This window comes from Ovis canadensis, chromosome 13 (assembly GCF_042477335.2).
Source record: "Ovis canadensis isolate MfBH-ARS-UI-01 breed Bighorn chromosome 13, ARS-UI_OviCan_v2, whole genome shotgun sequence".
NCBI classification, from domain to species: Eukaryota; Metazoa; Chordata; class Mammalia; order Artiodactyla; family Bovidae; genus Ovis; species Ovis canadensis.
This window is the reverse complement of record NC_091257.1, coordinates 50,860,223-50,884,417: the sequence shown is the minus strand read 5'-3', so window position 1 is coordinate 50,884,417 and position 24,195 is coordinate 50,860,223. Positions and strand designations below refer to the sequence as shown.

At 39.2% G+C, this 24,195-nt stretch overlaps 1 protein-coding gene across 11 annotated transcripts in view; it reads left to right on the top strand.

The window, feature by feature from the left end:
* The window catches only part of WAC (WW domain containing adaptor with coiled-coil), a 79,863-nt gene that overhangs the window by 23,363 nt on the left and 32,305 nt on the right, over positions 1 to 24,195 (top strand). For all 11 annotated transcript variants that reach the window (XM_069547746.1, XM_069547739.1, XM_069547745.1 and 8 more), the window contains exon 4: positions 22,356 to 22,462. In XM_069547746.1, coding sequence (XP_069403847.1) covers positions 22,356 to 22,462 — 107 coding nt within the window. The remainder of the gene's footprint in view (positions 1 to 22,355; positions 22,463 to 24,195) is intronic.

Sequence of the window (24,195 nt, the reverse complement as noted above, 5' to 3'; positions counted from 1 at the left end):
TTAGAAAGCATCACTACAAACAAAGCTCGTGGAGGTGATGGAATTCCAGTTGAGCTATTTCAAATCCTGGAAGATGATGCTGTGAAAGTGCTGCACTCAGTATGCCAGCAAATTTGGAAAACTCAGCAGTGGCCACAGGACTGGAAAAGGGCAGTTTTCATTCCAATCTCAAAGAAAGGCAATGCCAAAGAATGTTCAAACTACCGCACAGTTGCACTCATCTCACATGCTAGTAAAGTAATGCTCAAAATTCTCCAAGCCAGGCTTCAGCAATACGTGAACTGTGAACTTCCTGATGTTCAGGCTGGTTTTAGAAAAGGCAGAGGAACCAGAGATCAAATTGCCAACATCCTCTGGATCATGGAAAAAGCAAGAGAGTTCCAGAAAAACATCTATTTCTGCTTTATTGACTATGCCAAAGCCTTTGACTGTGTGGATCACAATAAACTGTGGAAAATTCTGAAAGAGATGGGAATACCAGACCACCTAACCTGCCTCTTGAGAAATCTGTATGCAGGTCAGGAAGCAACAGTTAGAACTAGACATGGAACAGCAGACTGGTTCCAAATAGGAAAAGGAGAACGTCAAGGCTGTATATTGTCACCCTGCTTATTTAACTTCTATGCAGAGTGCATCATGAGAAACGCTGGACTGGAAGAAACACAAGCTGGAATCAAGATTGCCAGGAGAAATATCAATAACCTCAGATATGCAGATGACACCACCCTTATGGCAGAAAGCGAAGAGGAGCTAAAAAGCCTCTTGATGAAAGTGAAAGAGGAGAGTGAAAAAGTTGGCTTAAAGCTCAACATTCAGAAAACGAAGATCATGGCATCTGGTCCCATCACTTCATGGGAAATAGATGGGAAAACTAGAAACAGTGTCAGACTTTATTTTTGGGGGGCCCCAAAATCACTGCAGATGGTGACTGCAGCCATGAAATTAAAAGACGCTTACTCCTTGGAAGAAAAGTTGTGACCAACCTAGATAGCATGTTCAAAAGCAGAGATACTACTTTGTCAACTAAGGTCCGTCTAGTCAAGGCTATGGTTTTTCCAGTGGTCATGTATGGATGTGAGAGTTGGACTGTGAAGAAAGCTGAGCGCTGAAGAATTGATACTTTTGAACTGTGGTGTTGGAGAAGACTCTTGAGAGTCCCTTGGACTGCAAGGAGATCCAACCAGTCCATTCTGAAGGAGATCAACCCTGGGATTTCTTTGGAAGGAATGATGCTAAAGCTGAAGCTCCAGTACTTTGGCCACCTCATGTGAAGAGTTGACTCATTGGAAAAAAACTCTGATGCTGGGAGGGATTGGGGGCAGGAGGAGAAGGGGATGACAGAGGATGAGATGGCTGGATGGCATCACCGACTCGATGGGCATGAGTCTGAGTGAACTCCGGGAGTTGGTGATGGACAGGGAGGCCTGGTGTGCTGCGATTCATGGGGTCGCAGAGTCAGACACGACTGAGCAACTGAACTGAACCTGTTTTCAGAGTGGGGAAGTAATAGGAGATGATCTCAGAGAGGTAGCAAAGTCCAGATCATGGAGGCTTTGAAAAGGATTTAGGCTTTTACTCTGAAAAAGATAAGAGCCAATCGAGGATATGGAGTCATTTAATCTCTGAATTAGAGAAGCAAGATCACTTACTGTATAAATTAAAGAGTGGCAGTAGATTGGTGCATTAATAGTTCATTGATAATAAGTAGGAATATACACACATGCTATTATAGTATCTATACATATTATTCGGAGAAGGCCACCCCCACTCCAGTACTCTTGCCTGGAAAATGCCATGGATGGAGGAGCCTGGTGGGCTGCAGTCCATGGGATCGTGAAGATTTGGACACGACTAAGCGACTTCACTTTCACTTTTCACTTTCATGCATTGGAGAAGGAAATGGCAACCCATTCCAGTGTTCTTGCCTGGAGAATCCCAGGGACGGCAGAGTCTGGTGGGCTGCCGTCTGTGGGGTCGCACAGAATCGGATATGACTGAAGCGACTTAGCAGCAGCAGCAGCATACATACTGTTATTTACCGTTGACTTAACTATAGCTGGAGATATCATTGTAGTACCTTTTTTTTTGGTTAAATAGAAGGATTAATTTTAAATAACTGTCCTCATTTTGATGTTTGTCATGAATTTGACTGATTTGGTTTGATTTTGTTTCTTAAAGACACCTGTATAGATGTTCTTTTGACAACTACCTGAAAAGTTCACTTTTAACTGGTGCTTGTAATAAAAAATAGTTTAAAACAATTTACTTTTGGATAGGTGGATGTGTGTTTCAGTGGTGGCGGGGGTAGACTGGATTACAGAACGTGTAGTTTTTTCATTAGGTGGGATGGTGGGTGAAGTAATTACAGCTTCAGTAAGGATGAGAGAGTATAGGAGGGCAGGGAACGAGGAACTGGGAGCTGATTGTAATCTGTGTTAGGCTGCAGACATTTGTAATGACTTCTGTTTTCCGATAGATTTTTCTAAATTTTTTTTTTCCCTTAGTTCCTTAAGGGCAATGATGTGAATTGAAAAACTGATACAGATAGAGTAATCTGATCATTTCCGGTGTGCTTTTTGGTCTGGTACATCTTGTTCCTGAACACAGTAGATGCTGAATAATATGATTTAATGAGCAAATAGTTTCGGTTGATAGTTGTTTCTGAATTTGAATGTAATTTAAGAAGATACTTTTAGTAGATCAGAAAGGTAAGAAAAATTAATAAAATTGACAGTATTTGGGTATTTCACTCTGTCCTTTATTTGAAGAGGTTAACGTGATTCAGTATTGGCTCTCCTGTACCAGATGCACTTGTGTAGATTGTGCTGCTTTAGCAGTGGGTGTTGTGGTACAAAGAAAATAATGTAAAATTAGCGTGTCAGGGCCAGGGCTCTAACCCCTGTCTTCCACACAGTGACTGTGTAGCCTTGGGCTCATTATTTAAAACTTTTCCATTTTTTTGAACTCTAACATAGGTATTTTTACTGTTCCCTCAAAGATTTGCTTGAGAATTAAGTGGAGTGATATGCTTGAAATTGAAGGCAAAGGAGCAGGGGTCAACAAGGATTCAGTGGTTAGATAGTGTCACTGACACAGTGAACATGAATTTGAGCAAACTCCTAGAAGATAGTGAAGGACAGGGAGGCCTGGTGTGCTCCAGTCCATGGGGCCGCAAAGACTCGGAGATGACTTAGTGACTGAACAGCATGATTGAAATCTGTAACAATTCCTGCCGTATACAGGGTAGTCAAAAAATGTTTTTATGATAGTATTTGATTTGTGTCTGTGCACACTCAGTTGTTTCCGACTCTTAGTGATACCATAGATAATAGCCCGCCACATTCCTCTCTCCATGAGATTTTCCAGGCAAGAGTACTAGAGGTTGCCATTTCTTCCTCCAGGGGATCTTCCCAACCCAGGATTCGAACTCGAGTCTCCTACATCTCTTGCATTGGCAGACAGATTGTTTATGCTGAGCCACCTGGGAAGTCTTTTGATACTATCTGAGTAAAAATGGGGTGTCCCTGGTGGCTGAGATGGTAAGGAATTTGCCTGCAATGCAGAAGTCTGGAGTTTGATCCCTGGGTTGGGAAGATCCTCTGGATAAAAGGAATGGCTGCCCACTCCAATATTCTTGTCTGGAGAATTTCATAAGCAGAGGAGCCTGGTGAGGTCCAGTGCGTGCTGTGGTAAAGAGTTGGACAGTGACTGAGGAACTAACACTTTGGGCTTTCCTGGTGGCTCAAATAGTAAAGAATCTGCCTGCATTGTATGAGACTCAGGTTCGATCACTGGGTCAGGAAGATCTCCACGTATTTGAATTTAGGCACAAAGAACCATATTCTTTCGGCATTACTCTTCCCAAGTAATCAGTCTTCTCCTATACTTAGGGTATTTAGTAATGCCTAATAATTTCTGCAGATTTCCTGGTGGCTCAGAGGTTAAAGCGTCTGCCTGCAATGCGGGAGCCCTGGGTTCGATCCCTGGGTTGGGAAGATCCCCTGGAGAAGGAAATGGCAGCCCACTCCAGTATTTTTGCCTGGAGAATCCCATGGACTGAGGAGCCTGTTGGGCTATAGTCCACAGAGTCGCAAAGTCAGACACGACTGAGCGACTTCACTTTCACTTTCAGTAATTTCTGCCTTTTCTTAATTTTGGCTAATAGCCAAGCCATAGTGGTTGTATTTTAGAGATTTTGGAGTTGAAAGAAAGGAGGGATGTTTTAAATAAGTCTGGGAATTTTTCACACCTGTGATAATTTAATAATAACAACACAAGACGTATTTTTAAGGAGAACGCTTGAACAGGATTTTCTCTCTAAAATGGCATCAAATTTGGAAGTGTTTAAAAAAAACTTAAGAAAAATTAAGGAACAAGAACGGGGGAAAGAAAAGTGTTGTATAGAGTTCATTGACAGAATTGGCTGATATTGGGGTTGTCTGTAGGAGGCAGAAGGATGTATTTGAAGATTTTGATGGTGACTGATTCCAGGAAATAAAAGAAAAGCCATGGAAGTTCAGCGAGTAATCAGGAGTCATTAAACATACATTGGTGGAGATTAGGAAGTTCAGTGGGGAGAGTGAAGGGCAGTGATGTTGAAAGAGCACCTTCAGCAAGAATGACTTTGATTAGGGCAGTGAGAGAACAAAACCACACCACCCATACTTGTTAACAGGCAGAATAGGAGCGGTCACACTTGGGTTCTAATCCCAAACTGTTTGGTTTTGGCTGGCTACCTTAAAATTTATTTATTTTTGCATAACTATTAGTATACTGAGTGTACTGTCACAACCAGGAAATTGATGATACAATCCCTAATCGCTCAGATGTCACCGATTTTATTGAGTACATGCACTTTTTGGGTATGCGTCTGTTCAGTGCAGTTGTAGCATATGAGTAGATGAATGTGACGACTGCCATAGTCTGGATATAGAGCAGTTCAGCAGGCAGTGGCACCCCACTCCAGTACTCTTGGCTGGAAAATCCCATGAACAGAGGAGCCTGGTAGGCTGCAGTCCATGGGGTCGCTAAGAGTCGGGCACGACTGAGCGACTTCACTTTCACTTTTCACTTTCATGCATTGGAGAAGGAAATGGCAACCCACTCCTGTATTCTTGCCTGGAGAATCCCAGGGATGGAGGAGCCTAGTAGGCTGCTGTCTTTGGGGTCACATAGAGTCGTACACAGCTGAAGCGACTTAGCAGCAGCAGCAGTTTCTTGTGCTACTCTTTTTATAGGCACAGCCACTTCCCTCCTTCCACTCTGTCCTAAGCCCTGGCAACCACTGATGTCTTCTCAATCTGTAATTTTGTCATTTCAAAAACGTTATAGAAATAGAATCACAATGTGTAACTGTGAGATTGACTCTTTTTTTTACTCAGCTTATTCCCTTGAGAAGCAAGGGACTGCATGTCCATGGTGTGTTTCTGTTTTGTTGCTGAGTAGTATTCTATGGTATAATGTAATCAGTTTGTTTAACCATTCAGTGTTGAAGGACATTTGGGTTCTTTACAGTTCTGGGCTATTACCAGCATTGCTGTACACTCATGTACAGATTTTGGTGTGAAATAACTTCATTTCTCTATTACAAATGGCAGAGTAAATGAATTGCTGCTTAATGACTGTTGCAAGTAGAAAAATCTTGTCACCAATTATCAAGCTATTGCTGTTGTTAGAACTTAATCTTCATTTATTACACTCTTTAATCACATTTTTCTGTTAGTCATTACACAAATATCTGAATTGTTTAAAGGGAAGATGTTTAATTACTGTATGCTAATTTAATGTTTAATACTTGTATCCAGCTTGAAGTGCTGGTAAATGTACCAGATTTGCTTTTTATTTTGCTCAGCTAATAAGACATTTCTTCTAGATGACCTGTGCTACCATTGTCAAAAAACTTAAAGTACAGTTAACAGTAAAATTACTCTGTTATTTAATCTGCCCTTGAAGATTTAGGTGACCAGGAGAGGTTGCAGTGCATTTAATCCTTGAACAATGCAAGGCTTTATCCAGGTGTGGTATGATTTATAGGTGGCCCTTCATCTCCTTGGTTCCTTCAAGTCATCAGATTCAACCAGTCACAGACCCTGTAAGACTGTAGCATTTACTGTTGAAAAATATCCAAGAGTTCAAACCCACCTTGTTCAAGGGTCGTCAGCTGTAACTGGCAGACCTTTTGTTCCTCAACCTGGCTATCTGTCAGAATCACCTGAGAACTTGAAACAAACCTGAAAATATTCAAATTATTAAAAGGGGTGAATGTGAATAGGTATTTTTCACTGTTTAAAAAGCACCTCGATTTTTTTTTTTTTTTTGATACATAAAGTTTGGAAAACTATACTAAGGTTCAGAGAATGATTTTTGTACTGTTAGGTCTTACACTGCCTTTGACATATCATAAATGTTCAGTTAATGAAACATTTGTTAAATGAATGCTCTGTGTGTGTGTAATGTTGACTGCTTTTAACAACAAAGGGAAAGTTTAAAGAGTGTTTTGAGTAAATTATTTGCTGTATGTCATTTGGTGCAAAAAAAAAAAAGGGTGTCAAAATAAACACTTTGAAATAAGTGGTGTTGATCCCAGATACTAAGGAGATGAGTTTAGCTTCATTCAGTGCACACTGCCTGTTTCGAAAGTATAGCTTCTAACTTCTCCATTTGTGCATTGGTTATTTTGAATTTTCTTAGGATTGTCTGTGTTAGTCTACTGACACCATCACCTCCGAAATTAAGACTACCTTAAGTTTTAAATTCTTAAAATATTTGAGTGTCCTCTTTCAGTCATAACAGTCTACTTGGAAAAATAATTCTCTGGGTCATATCTGTTGTTTTTCTCTTAGCACATTATCTTTTGGCATTTAGTGTTTCTATGTAGAGTTCTGAGATTTGTTTTGTAAGTGACAGGCTTCTGCCTGGATGATTTAAGAATTCTCCCTCCTCCTCTTGTCTGCCATAGTTCTAAGATATGTATCCTAACAGACTTTAGAGGAATTGGATGTTGGCTTTTTAGTATATTTTTGAACTTGAGCATGGATTTAAGTTTCCTTGAAATCATTTGTCAGGACCAGTTTGATGGATTACTTGATGGATTTGTTAGTTTTTTTCTTTAGTTAATTTTGATAGGTTTTTATGGAGGGCACACGTAGAAAACTTCTACTGCCTTGCTTCTGGGTTCTTAGTTCCCCAACCAGGGATGGAACCTGGGCCCTTGGCAGTGAAAGCACAGAGTCCTGACCACTGGACTGCCTGTTTTTAACACTATTCATCTGAAAATCTGCTTTTAGTGTAATTTTCATTGTCAAATTTTCATTATGTCTGAATCATTTAGTTATTAAAATATCTTATTCCACTCATTGAATTAATGATTTTTAAAATTTTGAAACAATCTCTTAAGATGAGTTTTACTTGGTTCTTTTTAAATACTGCTCATTCCATTTTAGCATGGATGGGAATTCCAACACCTAGATGGTAAATAGAGAACATAAGTGTTCTTAGGATTACTTACATTATGCAGTGCAATGTGGAGTATAATGTTGCTGTTAAAAATGATGTAGAACCACATTAGTGAAGATGTGCTTGTATATTAAGTAGAAAAATCCACGTGTAAAGTAGGGTGATTCTATGAGTATTAGATCTACATGTGAGGACAAACCTAGGAAGATACAGTTAACCCTTCTTAATGCTTTTCTGTAGCTTCTGACTATAATATTGATATCTGTTCTGGATTTTAGAAAACCAATAGCTATTGCAATTAAAAAATAGTAAAAGACTCAACCGGAAATATGGTTCTTGGGGGTATTAAAAGGGTATTGCTTGGTGATGGGATGATCATTATGTAAAGACTGTTCCTTATCTGAAGCTTTTCCATCTATTTGCTACAGTTAGTTGTTAACACTTTATTTAAGTCTTGATTTAGGTTTGTCAAATGTTCTCATTATTTGTTGACAGAATGTTTAAAAAAGTTAAAATTTAAGATTCATATTCATGCAGGACTTTTAATATTAAGCTGTTGTGCATTCCTGGACTGAGGTGTGTGTATAGATGTGAATCCTCTTCTGCTATTTTCCTTTGATTCTTGTTATTTTTGCCAGGATTTTCTGGTTGGTTACTTTAATGATTGAATCTGATTCTGGAACAGATGATGTACTTTTTCCTTGAAAGTTTGAAACAGTTCCTCAGTAAAACTGTAATATCTGAGTCTGGCTAGAGCTGTGATTGGACAGGGTGGGTGGTGAGGAACAGAGGGGAACTCAAGGGAGAGTGAAGAGATAACATAGTAATAATCTCTGTAGAAAGCATGTTGTGGTAAAATTGGTATGCAGGTTAAACATTATCTGTTGCAGCTTGTCTTATCCCTAATCATTCTGAGCTTGTTTTTATTTTTAAGATACCTCATAGTATTTTGCATGCGCCATTTAAATGTTTATAAAACTAGGTGATACAGCAGAGTATTTACTTTTCCCTTTAATATACAACCATGTCCCAGTTGGAGAAGACATAGATACAAGGTGTCCAATCTTTGAAGATCACCCGTACCCCACCCTAAACTGCAGACCTGTCTAAATACAAAGCAGGATGAGTACACAGCAAAAACAGGTGGGGTTTTTGGAGTAAACGTTGTTTGTGTGTATATGTCTGTCTTAAGAGACACAGTGCAGTTCAGTTCACTCAGTCGTATCCGACTCTTTGCGACCCCATGAACCACAGCACACCAGGCCTCCCTGTCCATCACTAACTCCTGGAGTTCACCCAAACCCCCGTCCATTGAGTTGGTGATGCCATTGAAACGTCTTATCCTCTGTCATCCCCTTCTCCTCTTGCCCTCAATCTTACCCAGCATCAGGGTCTTTTCAGATGAGTCAGCTCTTCACATCAGGTGGCCAAAGTATTGGAGTTTCAGCTTCAACATCAGTCTTACCAACGAACACCCAGGAATGATCTCCTTTAGGATGGACTGGTTGGATCTCCTTGCAGTCCAAGGGACTCTCAAGAGTCTTCTCCAACACCACAGTTCAAAAGCATCAATTCTTCTATGTTCAGCTTTCTTTATAGTCCAACTCTCACATCCACGCATGACCACTGGAAAAACCATAGCTTTGACTAGACGGACCTTTGTTGACAAGTGTCTCTGCTTTTCAATATGCTGTCTAGGTTGATCATAACTTTCCTTCCAAGGAGTAAGCGTCTTTTAAGAGACATAGTAGAGCAGTATTAAAACTTCTCATCTGTAGTGTTTTCCTTGAGGTAACTGCTGGAATATGCTGCCTTTTTTCTTTCATATAGCTTATAGATTTGGGGAAAGCACTTTTCCTAGGTAATAGAATGGAGGGTGTCAGTTTTAAAGTAAGTTTAAGTCAGACATTTTCAGTGATTGTTTCAAGTCATGAGTGTCTTCAAACCTATTTGCTGTGTCATATTTAACAGGTGGACCTTGTATACCTGCTTATGATACATAGAACTACTATCCAGCCTTTTCAAGAGCTAAACTCTAGGGATTATCTATGTCATTTCTCTTTAAATGACACTGTAGAGAGCCTAGAGGTTCCAAGAATGTGACTGAGCTGTTTACCCTTCATCCCCCACTATCACCCTTATAGCAAGAGGCACTTCTGTTTGAGGTATTGGGTTTCCATTCATGTGTCTATTGAGAAACTCAAGCATTGTTGTAGTTACATCAGGGATTGTAGCGTGGCATGGCAGCAAGGTTCCTGTGCACAGAAAGTTTTTCTCCTGGTGGAAGAGACATAAAGTAGACAAGGAGGGTAACTTCATGTTGTGATTTGTGCTATAAAGAAAATAAGTGATAATGGCAGGGAGGAAGGGAGGCAGGTGTAGGAGGTGGTCAGGGAGAGGCCTTTTTAGGGAGTAACGTGAATCGACATCTGAAGGATGAGCAGGCAGCTGTGTGAGTAAGAAAATCTGTGGCTTGAAGCTGGGAGAGAGTACTAGATAACCATTTCTCTAGAAAGAATCCTCTTAATCTTATTCTTTAGTCTTTCATGTTTTCCTTAAAGATATATTTTTAATCTGCTTTTTCATGATGCACCCAGTACTGTTCAAAAGCACCACCAAAAAACCCCCCAAAAGCAAAGATAAAAATCTCCACACACACACACCCTGTTTGATTTCCAGGGTCCTTGATGTCTTTAGCTTAATTTAGCTTAATATAGTTTTATCTCATTTGGAAACCACATGTTCCTGTCAAACTAGTTCTGCTCATTGCCCTCTGAACCCTTTCATTCTGTGCTCACATCCTTTTATGCCGTTTGCTCATATTGTTTGCTCTGACAGATTTTTATTCTCCATTTTGTAGAGGACATGGCACTTACTTGAAGATTCCTTTGTTCATCTGTTCATAGATTGAGGGGGTGCCATGAGGCTTCCAAAGTTGACCTTTGCCACTTCTTGTCCAGTTGATTAGAGTCAGGAGATGAAAATACTTGGAGACCTAAAGGCGTGCCAACACCTGCCTCTTTCTTTTGTTTGCTGTACTGTCTCTCTAAAGGCATTAGCTTGGGAGAAAGATATTTTAAGTTTTTCAGCTGCACTGTCTCCTACTCATCCTTTTAGAGTCTCACAATAATTTTATAAATTTAACTAAAAATGCTTGTTATTTTTCATACTAACCTATATTTTTCTTTCAGAGGAATGCATTCTTAGACTAGCCAGCCAGCTAATATAAAAATAAGAAAGCATAGGGAGCAATGTGAGATATAATCTAATTACACTGCATAAAAATAACTATAAAGGACAGATGTGCTGTGGTGGGGGCTTAAAAATTAAAAAAAAAACCTTTATTTTGTATTGAGGTATAGCCAATTAAGTTGTGATAGTTTCAGGTAAACAGGGAAGGGACTCACTCATACATATACATGTATCCATTCTCAGTGGGGACTTGTTTTTTTAGATTGAGGGATCAGGGAGGGCTTTTCTAACAACTTGGCATTTAAACTGAAACTGAAGGATGACCAGGCAGTACACAGACAGCAGTGGGAGATAGTGGTGAGCAGGTAGAGTGTATGAAGGGTCTAGAGTAGGAAAGAACTGGGCATATATTCAGAGAAATGAAAGAGGCCAGTGTAGTCAAAGTGTAGTGAGCAATGAGAAGTTTGAATGGCTTCCCTCTGTACTCACTGAAATTCAAAAACACATGTCATAATCTGAGATACATGTTGAAAAGATTATTTTGATTATTCTGTGGTGAGTGTTTTGAACTGAAGATAGAAATGAAAGTGGGAGGGCAGTTAGCTATTATGGTGAACCCAGTAAATTTCTACTGGAGTCAGTAAGAAGAGGCGCTTTTATTCCAGGATTCAGTCTGCATGGCCCCATAGTGCTCACTGCCTGTTTACTTTTCGTGGTATTAAGGCCAGTGCCTGAGATCGCTGAAGAGTTGAGAGTCCTGTGTTAATAATTTTTTTAGGAATATAAGTATGAGGCACTGAATCTTGAGGGCATACGCAGTTTGAAGGCCCTGGACTTTTCATTGTTACCTTGTTAATATAGCCCTCACCAAGAGCTAACAGAGGGAGGATAAAAATCTTACTCTAAAATCTGCATCAGTTACCTAGTAAAAAGTCAGATGGCAGAGGTCAAAAGAAGTTACTAATATTCATAATATGGATTTCATATTTAGTTGTCATTTTTTGCAGTCTTGCACACCATTGCCTTATTTGACAAGTAAAGGTTGCTACAGAAGTTGGGTGACCTCTTCATTTTTATTTAGTGAAGTGTAGAGGCAAAATCTTTACTGAAGCCCAGATTGCCTGAATGAGGCTTGACTGAGTACTCTTCACTAAATGAGTGATTCTTAGTTAGACCCAACGTGCCCACCCTGCAAGAAGTTTTAAAAGTTATTTAAAAGAAAACATTAAGATATAACTCACATTCCACGCAGTTATCACCCTACCCCCTAGGGGGAAAATTTTTTTTCCATACCTATTAGCATCTTTCCCATTTTTCTCCCTGCCCACTCCATACTGCTGATCTGCTGTCTTAATAGATTGTCCTGTTGTGGACAGTCCATATAAATGGATTGCATGTGGTCTCTGTGACTGGCTTCTTTCACTTAGCATGGTGTTTAATAGATTGTCCTGTTGTGGACCTGTGGTCTTTGTGACTGGCTTCTTTGACTTAGCATGGTGATTTTGAGGTTTGGTTCATATTGTATCAAATATCAGTACTTAATTCCTCCCCCTGCACCAGGTTAAAGTTTATTCACCAACAATTCTCAGTGCTTTTAAAGTTACATTCGAGTTTTCTGTAAGACAGTGTCATGTGCAACTTTTTCCGGATTCATGGGACCACACAAGATTGTTTGTTCAAAGCATTTCATGGAGTAGAATTTGAGAAATGATGGCAGACATCTAAGCTAGACAAGTAAAAGTCAAATATAAGATATGGTAGACTTTGGTATCCTTTTTTTGATGTGTAATTCACCTGCCATACAGTTCCTCCATTTACAGCTGTGCAGCTATCACCACAACCAATTTTAGAACGTTTTTATCATTCAGAAAGAAACTGTAGCTGTACCTGCAGCCCCACTCCCCTGTGCTACTGTATGTCAGCAGTCGTTCACCTCCTTTCTGTCTCTATAGAAAGGAGTTGGCCTATAGGGACGTTTTATGTAAGTGAAATTCTACAAGGTATAGTCTTGTGACTGGCTTGTTCACTTAGCTTGATATTTTCAAGGTTCATGTTTTAACGTGTAGCAATACTTGTTCCTTTTTGTTGAAGAATATTCTATAGTATAGACATAGGATGTTTTATTCATTTGTTAATCATTTGTGGGGCATTTAGTGTGTTTCTGTCTCTTGGCAGTTCCAAGTAGTGTGCAGTAAACATTTGTGACCCATGCTTTCATTTTTCTTGGACACATACCTAGAGGTGTAATAGCTGTGTTACATGATAACTCTCTCTATAACCTTTTCAGGAACTACTAGCCTGTTTTCCAAAGCAGCCGAGTGTTTACTTCTATAGCAGCAACTTGTGGGAGAGTGCCAGTTCTCTACATCCTCACCAACACTTGTTAAGTCTGTTTCTCTTACTGGAGCCATCCTGATGGATGTGAAGTTGTCTATCATTGCAGCTTTAATTTGTATTTCCTCAATGGCTAATATTTAGCATCCTTTCATGTACCTTTTGGCCAGAGAGTTCCTACTAGCAGAACCAAGTAAAAGTCCTTTGCATATGATTTGCAGGTACGGTCTCCCATTCTGTGGATTGTCTTCTCGTTTCTTGATGGTGTACCTCAAAGCACAAAGTTTTTTATTTTGACCAAGTCTAATTTTTCTGTTTTTTCTTTTTTTTTGCTTGTGTTTTTGGCAATGATTTATGCCTTTAAGAGTTTTATAGTTTTTGCTCTTATGTTAATTCCTGTGATTTATTTTGTATGATGTAAGGAAGGGATACAACTCAGTTTTCCTTGTTGCATGTGCACCTTCTCAAGTGTTTTGTAAACTCCCCATTTGTAGCCTGTAGACAAGTGTGAGTAATACATACCATCTGCACATGTTAAAGAGTAGGAAATAAAAGGACAGCTTCAAAGGAAATGATGTTAAATGTAATTTGCACAGAGTAGTTGGTATCAATGTGCTGCAAATATTTAGCATATTCATTTGTTATAAAGATACAAGATAGCAGTACTTTTTAAAATAGTCTATATTAATGAAAGTGAGAGCTGTATCTCTCATTTATGTCTAAAGTTTCATTATTTTTGGTCCTAACTCATGTCTCCTTGATGCCAGCAGGTGTATTATATGGCATTATTGTTGGTGATGAGATTTTTGTAAGAGTTGAACATTTTGGTAAAAGTTCAAAACAAAACTCAATACAGTACAATGTGTGCAACAGTTAACATTTCTAGAAAATTCAGCAGGTTGAATAAAGCAGAACCAGGTTCTAGGCTCAGTTAATTAGAAGCTGATTTTTTTCAGATATAAAATGGTTCTTTGAAAAATGTCCTGTGCAGAGTAGTTAAGTCCAGTTAGCTACAATTTTTACTTTTCCTCACCAGGTACCTCATATGCAGTCGGTAAATTGGCATCAGTATAATGAAGTTGTGTTGACTCATACATGAAAAATTTTTTTCTAGGAAATGCAAATCAGAATAGCAGGAGTAGGATAACTTTCAAATTGAAAGGGAAAGCCCTTATCTAGCTGTACAGGCAAGACCTCTAAAGAAAATTCAAGCCTGCTTTCCTCTCTTTGTTTGGCTTCCTTTCTGTGGCAATTTATACTTTTCTGTCCATTTTTTTTTATGGTAACCTTGTTACCCAGAATTTCATTTCCATGTTCTCAACCCCAGTAATTTAATATCCCTTGAAGCAATCTGCAAACATACTGAGCTGCTTGTCAGTGTTCAAGTTTTTGTTAGTGCTCCAGTTATGATAAAGTGTAGTTTTGAGTGATTTGCTCCTGTTCTATTTTCCCCATAAAACTTCTATTTTTAGTGTGCAATTTTGCAGAATTTAAGGTGTTTCTGGAAAACATTGATTGTTATGCAGAAATGCCCATTACAGGTAGATGACTTTTTTTGTGAATTCCCCCTGACCTTTAAGTGAAGTCTTTCTCTCTCAAAATATTTACAGCTGCATTGGATCTAAGTTTTGGCACACGAGATTTTTGTTGTGGCATGTGGGCTTTCTAGTTGTGCGGATTCAGTAGTTGCAGTGCAGGGGCTTAGTTGCCTGACCAGGGATGGAACTCTCGTCTTCATTGGAGACCTGGACCACTAGGGGAGTCTGAAATCCCCTTATGTTTAAGTATCTGTGGTCTCTGATTCTAACTGATGAGAGAAGGACACTTGGAATAAAGTGTGGTCTGGATACTATTAATATATGTGTGCATGCTCAGTATGCCTGACTGTCCTGTGACCCCATGGACTGTAGCCCGCTGGGCTGCTCTGTCCATGGAATTTCTGAGAAGGGAATACTGGAGTGGGTTGCCATTCTCCTCCTCCAGGGGATCTTCCTAACCCAGGGATCAAACCCACGTCTCATGTCTCCAGCATTGGCAGGCAGGTTCTTTACTACTAGTGCCACCTGGGAAGCCCTGGTCTGGATCCTGACCACCAAAACCATCTTGGCAGAGAAAGTGCCTGTAAAAAATTCAGATCTTAAGATCCCATCTCATAGAGTGTGAATCACTGTGAAATTAACTTTGAATTCTACATTTTTTACTAGATTAATATTTGAGGTCCACTGCCGAACCTTATTCAGTCATGCACATTATCTGCTTGTATTAGTTTGAATAGCAGTTTGGGGTGGTGGATGTACTTGAGATCTTCATTTATTATAGGTGTACCTTACATATGCTTCCCAGTTTCTTAGAGAAAGCATTAAGACTTAATTTCTAAGTTTGAGGATGTCGTAGGGAATTCTAGTGGTTATCTTGTTCTGAATAAGGACACAATGCCATATTTTGCCCCTGAATAGACTGGAAACTTATTTCATCTTTAGAAAAGCTAATTGCATTTCCTAGTCTTGTTTGTTTATATAGAATTGTGTGTACTTCCCACTTTCCATTTAATATCCAAGTTCCCTTTTCTAAATGGGAGGGCAGTCTAATTGCTTAATGCCCATTTCTTGCTGAGTCAGATGAGTTTCGCTACATTTTTGGTCCCATTTCCCATGGTACTCTTAGGACTTCATCTTTCTCAGACTGTAGGTTATAGCTGTCTTACTCTTAAGATCTAGCTTCTGAAGTTTAGAGGTTGACAAGTACGAGGGGTTATTCTGCCCTTTTAAATAGTGAAGATTCTGTCAGGGAGAAGGGCAGCATCTTGCACTGTTAACATGAACTGTCTATCATTTGCCTGGTCCAGGAGTTGGCAGACTTTTTCGTAAAGGGCTGGATAGTAAAAATTCTAGTCTCAAGGTCCACACAGTCATTGCCACAGTTAAGAGAATAAAAGTAACTGTAGATAATACTTAAATGGCTGGCTGCACCTGTGTTCTGAAAGTCTTGAATACTTTTCATCAGACTTTAATTTCTTAAAGTTGGTTTAAATTTGTGTTACTTAAAACAGTTTCATCCCACTTAGTCACAAATTCCGCTTTTCTCGAGATAATTTTTTTCTTTAAAGTGGAGAGCCTTTTTCTTGGTAATGTAAAGAAAGCATAAAGGTCATCAGACATGTAAACAGCTATCGCTTCCATTACTTTGTTGAGCCAAGCAGCATCTATGAGACAGTCTCTCACCAGCATATATATATATATATATATATATATATATGTATGTATGTATGTATGTATGTCTCTGAATTTAGCACTGAAAGTCTGAGTTCAAGTTTTATGTGTGGCTGTATTTTTCTTTGGATATGTTACCATCCACAGGTCATTTATTCTTTGTCTCGGCTTTAGACTATGCATTATACTGCTATTACCAAAATAAAAAACACTTTTCTTGTCCTGAAACATACAAATCCCATCATGGAGTGGGATATAAAAATTTATGGGAGTTTTTAAGATGAAGTATGAGTTTTCAAAGAAATACTGTTTGTAGCACTCCTTAGGTAATGGCTGTGGAAAATCATAACCATAATCATTGTTCTGATCTTGCTTTTCTGCCTGCTTGATACTTCAGTTTGGAAAGAACTATATGGAGAAATTAAAAGTCTCACTGGGATGCTCACCCCACCCCCACCCCCCCAACTCCAAATACTTTGGAAGATAATACGAACTGTAGCTTTTGTAATAGTTACCTTTGGTTCAGCCAATTATAGTCATATTATTCAGAGGCAAATCTTCCCTGCCCTGAGTTCTTAAGTGCATCCTTCTGACCCTAATCTAGAGAGCCTGTTGCCTGCTTTATCATGCTTCCTGTACAACCTCTTACTTATTTTGGGTTCTATTTAAGAATTATCAGTTTATTCTTAGCCTTTCAGTAAAATATCTGTGTCTTAATCTTGCTCCTCACTTTTTTGGGGAGCCACGCCTTTCTGCTTACAGGGTCTTACTTCCCCAACCAAGGGTTGGAACCATGCCTTCAGCAGTGAAAGTGCAGAGTCCTAACTACTGGACCGCCAGGAAATTCCTCCTCACTTCTTTTTTTAAGTTGGTAGTTTTGCTAAGTGTTCTAGATGAATCTGTCTCATAGAATGTGGAATCTAGTCCCTATCAAAAAGCTCCTGTTTCTGAAAATAGCTTTCCTCTTAAAGGCTGATTGAGTTTTTTCTCTGGATTCTATTAAAGTCTTAGACTAGTGTGTCTTGATGCTTACAGTTTTTAATTGTTATGTTGTGCCCTCTGAAAACACTTAACAGACCTAAAAGCTGTCTAACATGTCATTTGTTCAGAGGTTAAGCACTTTAGTACTAATTACCACTTTTTTTTGAATTTTCATTGATATGAAGAATAACACTAAAGTGAATTCCTGTGTCTTAAACTCAAGAGAGATCAGTAGATCTCATTTCTAATATATATTAGGCTTATAGAGGACTCTGCCTATCATGTCTTTTACCACATCTTCAGTGTGGCACCATTCTTTCATAAATTTACATCTTGCTCAAGAACATATGCAAATAAGTGTCAGGGCATCTAACCCAGGCTTCTTAAAGAACTACTCTGGGGATCGTTTCAGTTGGTAAGACTGGCCATTCTTTCCTTCATTATTGCAACATATTTGTGGGAATTTCCATGGGATTCTCAACTCATAGGGTATAAATGTGATGTTCTCTAGGCCATATTACTAGTTCTCTTTCACTTGCATGCAACTGTAAAGCTGAGTTTTTAAAAATAGTTTTTAAGTTACACCTGAAAAGTACAAATTTTGGTGTAGATCTGAGATTTTCTTTTTAAAAGTCTTAATTTGGATTTTTTTTCTTTTTAACTGAATGTGTTGGGGTCCCCAGACCACCCCCCAGGCTTGGTGATTGTCTTAAGAGGAGTCACAGGACCTAACATTCATTACCACGGCTTTGTCTTAATAACTGCGAAAGAACAGAAAGTGACGTCGGCAAAGGGAAAAGGCATGTGGTGCAAAGTCTGGAGGACACGAGGTGCAGGCTTCTGAGAGTCTTGGCCCAGCAGAGAGACACAGCACACCCTTCATTCCTCCAGCAGCGGACTGTGACAACACTGGTGAAATGTTGTGGACTGTGGAAGCTTATTAGAGATTTGGTACCCAAGGTTTTTATTGGATTTGGATTCTTATGTAGGCATCTCTGCCTGATTTGAACCAGAAGTCTGGATTCCCAGTAGGAAAGCAGGTATTCAGCATAAACCATATCTTCTACAGAAAGGCTTAGGCACAGTGAACCACTCTTAAAAGTTACTGTTGTGGAAACCCTGCTGAACAGTCATTGTGCTAGCCGAGGACCAACTGTGCAAGCTGACTTTTCTAAGAATGGCAACCTCAGGCTGGCATGTTAACGTCCCTGTACATGGAGCTTATCCTTGACTGATTGCTTCTTTCGATTGTGTTTAGTCTTAAAATGTTTATTGAAGAATTTGACTACTGTATTTTTTAAAAAGTTGAGAATGTTTTACATAAATACATACTATCCAACAAGGTACATTTAAACAAGTAGATGGAGAAACCACTAGACATCTTAAGCAGCAGTCTTGTTTTGTTGGGAAATTTTCCTCTCTTGTACCCCTTCATTTTCCTAGGTACATATCTTTTGTCATATCATTAGCTTTATTGGGTCTCTGAGTCTGCTTCTAGCTTCCCCAATAGGCTGTGTTCTAGCCAACGTTAAGTCTTGGTTATTCCCTTTCCTCTTGCCTTGCTGCTGCTCATTCTGAGCTCATAATGCTTGTTTTTTACGTTACTATGTGTGAGTTCCCTACCTGTCACCTTTCCAGTGGAACAGACTTCTTGCTCCACTTCTGACTTCATAGATCTGCTGACCATTCCAGTTGAGTATGTGAAACCTTAGGTTGTCTTCTGTCCTAACCCACCTCTCTTACCCATTTGGAGGCATACCTTGGGGAGATTGCCATTTTGGTTCCAGACCATTTCAGTCAAGTGAATATTGCAATAAAGTGAGACACAAGCTTTTTTATTTCCGAGTGCATGTAAAAGTTTATGCTATACTATCGACTGTTAAGTGTGTAAGGCATTATATCTAAAAAAAATGTACATACCTTAATTTAAGCTCCAGTACTTTGGCCACCTTATGGAAAGACCCGACTCATTGGAAAAGACCCTGATGCTGGGAAAGATTGAAGGGAAAAGGAGAAGGGGACAGCAGAGGATGAGATGGTTAGAGAGCATCACTGACTTTAGTGGACATGAATTTGCATAAACTCCATAAGATAGTAGGGCCGGGGGAGCCTGGCATGCTGCAGTCCATGGAGTTGCAAAGAGTCAGATACACCTAAGCGACTGAACAACCACCTTAATTTTAAAATAGTTTTATTACTAAAAAAAAAAAAAAGCTTTTTTGTGAGCCTTCAGGAATCCTAATCTTAAGGTCTTGCCGCTATGTTGATGGCCCTAACAGATTGGGGTGGTGATTACTGAAGGCTGGGCGGGCTGTGGCGATTTCTTTAAGACAATGCATTTTGCCGGCTTGGCTCTTTCACGGATGTTTCTCTAGCATGCAGTGCTGCTTGATAGCATTTTGTGTCTTCAAAATTGGAGTCAGTGATTTCCAAGCCTGCTGTTGCTTTTATCAATCAAATTTTTGTAATATTCTAAATCCTTTGTCATTTCAAACAGTCTTCACAGCATCTTTACCAGCAGTAGCTTCGCTCTTAAGAAACCTTTCTTGATTCATCCATGGGAAGCAGCTCCTCATCCGTTCAGGCTTTATCATGAGAGGCAACAGTTCAGTCTCCTCTTCAGCTCCACTTCTAGTTGTCTTGCTGTTTCCACCACATCTGCAGTTCCTTCCTCCACTGAAGTCTTGATAAGACTCAGAGTCACGTGTGAGGGTTGGAATGCGCTTCTTTCATACTCCTGTTAATGCTGATATTTTGACCTCTTACCAGGCATGAATCATAAATGTTCTTGATGGCATCTAGAATGATGAATTCTTTCCAGAGGGTATTTAATTTACTTTACTTCAGACTCATGTCTATGGCAATTATGACTTTATGAAATGTATTTCTGAAAAAGAACAGAAAGTTGAAATGACTCCTTGATCCGTGGGCTTGCACAATAGATGTTAGCAGGCCTGAAAACAACATGAATCTTGTATGTTTCCATCAAGCTCTTGGGTGACCAGGCATATTGTCAGTTAGCCCTAGTACTTTGAGAGGCGTCTTTTTTTCTTAACAATACATCTTAATAGTGGGCTGAAAACATGTTGTAAACAGATGTGCTGTCATCCAGGCTTTGTCCCATTTATAGACAGAGAAGATTTAGCATAGTTCTTAAGGGCCCTGGGATTTTCAGGTGGTAACTGAGCATTGGCTTCAACTTCAAGTCACCAGCTGCCTTAGTTCCTGAGAGAGTCAGCCTGTTCTTTTAAGCTTTGATGCCAGGCATTGACGTCTTCTCTGTGTGAAAGTAATAGAAGGCTGTTTCAATCTATGTTGAAAAATTTGTTGTTTAGTGTAGCCACCTTCATGAATGTAAGATTTTAGCTTGATCTCCTGGTGACTTACTGCAATTTCTACATCAGCACTTGCGGCTTCACTTTGATGTTACAGAGGCAACTTCATTGCTTCAGCCTCAGGAACCAACCTCTTGGCTTCAGACTTTTCTCTGCAGTTTCCTCACCTCTCAGCCTTCATAGAATTGAAGAGAGTGTGTGCTCTGCACTAGGCTTTGGCTTAGGGGAATGTTGTGGCTGGTATGTATGATCTTCTCTCCATCTGAACTCAAACTTTATCGATATCAGCAGTAATGCTGTTGTGCTTTCTTCGTGTGTTCACCAGAGTAGCACTTTTAATTTTCCTGCAGGAACTTTCTTCCTGCATTCACATTGGCTAACTGTTTGGTGCAAGAGGCCCAATTTGCTTTCTGTCTTGGCTTTCAACCTGCCTTCCCCGGTAAGCTTAACCATGTCTAGCTTTTCAGTTAAAGTGAGAGATATATGACTCTTCCTTTCACTTGAGCACATAGAGGCCATTGTAGGGTTATTAACTGGCCTAATTTCAATACCACTTGTCTCAGAGAAGATGACAGCCCGTGGAGAAGGGGAGACATGGGGGAGCAGTCAGAACACACACATTTATCATTTAGGCTTGCCATCTTGTGTGGGTGTCATTTGTGGTGTTTCAAAACAAATTCAATAGTAAATCAAAGATCACTCTCCACGGTTTACTGTAACAAAGATAATCACAGTGAACAAGTTTGAAATGTTATGAGCATTACCAAAATGTGACACAGAGACAAGAAGTGAACCAATGCTGTTGGAAAAATAGCACTGATAAGATTGACACAAACCTTCAATTTGTATGAAACTCAGTATCTGAAGTTCAGTAAAGCAAAACCCAATAAAACAAAGGTAGGCCTGTAGTTGTTCTTGTTGATTGAAATAGTTAATTTTTACTAAATTCTTCTCATAACCACCCTGATTCTGACTGCTAATTAATTTCCAGGACCACTGGACCATCTAAATTGCTCTTCCTGCTTCCAGGTTTTGTTCATTATTTTGTAGCCTCCATACCACTTGCTAGTTCATTTTCTGGGACAAGGAGTAGGTGGGAAGTTGAATTATGTTACCTTTATGATGAAAAATTCATGGAATGAAACTGAAATACTAGCACTTACTTTGGTAGTGGAGCTTTTGTATTACTAATCAAGTCTGGATTTTTAGATCTTGGCTTTTCTTAAGATAAAACTGGCATCCCTGATGGTCATGGTTCATAAAATTCATGAATTACTTTAAAGCAACTGGTCATGTGGTGAGGAGATACGATGTCATTTTCATCATCTTGAAAGCAAGCACCTTCCCTGAAACTTAACTTTTTGAAAACTTTATACTGTTTTAGTTAAAATTTGTCAAAACTTTAAAGAGCAAGTGTGGAAACTTAAAGAAGTTGGCAAGTAATTGCAAAAACTTAGTAGATAATTGAGCCTTCCCTGGTGGCTCAGATGGTAAAGAATCTGCCTGCAATACAGGAAACCTGGGTTTGATCCCTGGGTTGGGTAGATCCCCTGGGGAAGGGAATGGCAACCCAGCCCACTGTTCTTGCCTGGAGAATTCCATGGACAGTGGATAATTGGGTAATTGTCACTTTTGTTCTCTCATCAGTGGAAATTTTGGCCTTTTTAAAAAATGTATGTTGTGTCTTTAATACAACTTTAAATTTTTAAAAAAACTACAGTTTGCTAGAAATGACAACAATTCAGATTTGCAATGATGAATTAGTGATATATCTGTAGTATGACGACAGCCCAGTATAAACATCAGCTATGACTTACTTAAAATTCTCTTTGCTTTTTATTTTTTAAAGGGACCAGTTACTCTCCCCAAGAAAATTCACACAACCACAGTGCTCTTCATAGTTCAAATTCACATTCTTCTAATCCAAGCAATAATCCAAGCAAAACTTCAGATGCAGTAAGTATATTAATGTTTGCAGTTTTGTTTTTTGAATATGTTGCAAAATTTTAAAAAATCAAAGTTGATCTTAATGCGCCTGAACTAATGAGCTAGCTTTAATATTAAAACTGAGGATAGTCTGAATATGCCATCTTGATATTGTTTCATTAACATCCTTTTGTGGAGCAGAATTTACCGTTGTGATACTTGAGATACAAAGAACTTCAGATTGTGAAACTTGTGTCTTGACTTGAGCTTTTTTTTTTTCATAAACTTCTGTTTTTAAAATCTATAAGTTGAGTATCTACTATATATTATATAGCCTACAAAACATTAGTGATAATAGAGGTCTCGGTCCTGAAAGGCATGAAACCCAGTGAGAGACTGTACGTTTTTCTAAAAATGAAGTAATTGTTAATGAAGTAGTTTGAACTTTTTAAAGTTAGGATTCAAATGAAAGTTCTAATACATTCATGCAGAAATAAGATTTCAACTTTCCAAGCAGATGATAGATTTTTGATGTATAGAACAAAAGAAATACGGAGACTGACAATAGGTCGGTAAACCATTAGATCAGTGCATGTTAAGGTCCTGGGGGAGCCCTCAAGAGGGGACTGAGCCTGGATGAAGAGGCTGTGCTGGCCAACAGGCTGACTGTAACCCATGTAGTGGAAGAGATCTGAATTTGTGTAGCATGGAAAGGAACAGCACCTACAAAAACATAAAGTGTGAAAAAGCACTTTGGAGAACACAGGTTTTGCTGGTGTGGAGAAATGGTAGGAGCTCAGGTTACAGAGAGAATGGGGCCAGATCACACAGCGTTTTCTGCTTCCCAGGGATCGTGGACTGTATGTGAAGGCAGTGGATAGCTCCTCAAGGGCCTAGTCAGAGAATTGCTGTATTTGCACTTTAGAAACCGTCTGATAGCAGTGTGGAAAATCCATTACAGGAAGGACAAAAGGACAACTAACTGAAAGGCCAGGAAAGTATTGGCTGAATCTTGCAGGCATTGGTTATTCAGGTGGTTATCGTACCTTAAGTGGTATTGAAAACTCTTGGGGTTTATTTTTTGTCTCTTGCTGAATCAGTGTAATTAGTACATTTCCAGAGAAAATTGGGACATCAATGATTTTCATTAAAAAAAACTTTGCTTAGTTTTAAGTATTAGGGTCTGTTCGTGAAAACAAATCATATTGGTTATTTTAGCACAGAGAATTTCAAACACACAAAACAAAAAGTAGCATAGATAGTGATTACCCCTGAGGACTGGAAACAAAAGGAAGAGGTTGGGGGTTATCAGAACCTAATTGCTCAGAGGAGGAGCCCGGCACAGTTCTCTGAGGGATATAATGAAAGTTTCTGATTCTGGATTGAGAGCTGGAAACTGGGATCCGCTGTGGCTGCTTTCTCCTGCCTTTCAGTCCTCTAATGTCTGGTATTGGCAGACTTAACAGAAAGCCAGCTGGCTAAATAGAATGTAATTTGCATTGCCAGCCTTAGCATCACAGAACATAGAAGGATGGTATTGAGATCCAGATAGCAGCTTGATAAACTTTCACAGGTGTTATCATCACACTGCTTCTGCTGAATCATTTTCACTAAGAAATATACTGAATATTTTACAATGAGTATCCATTTTTGTGAAAAATAGCCCCATTAATTAAACAGTCTAGGACTAACTTCATATTCCCTTCATCACTATTTAGATTCTGTGTTCATCTGCTGTTAGGACAGAGGCGGGCCATGTAGAC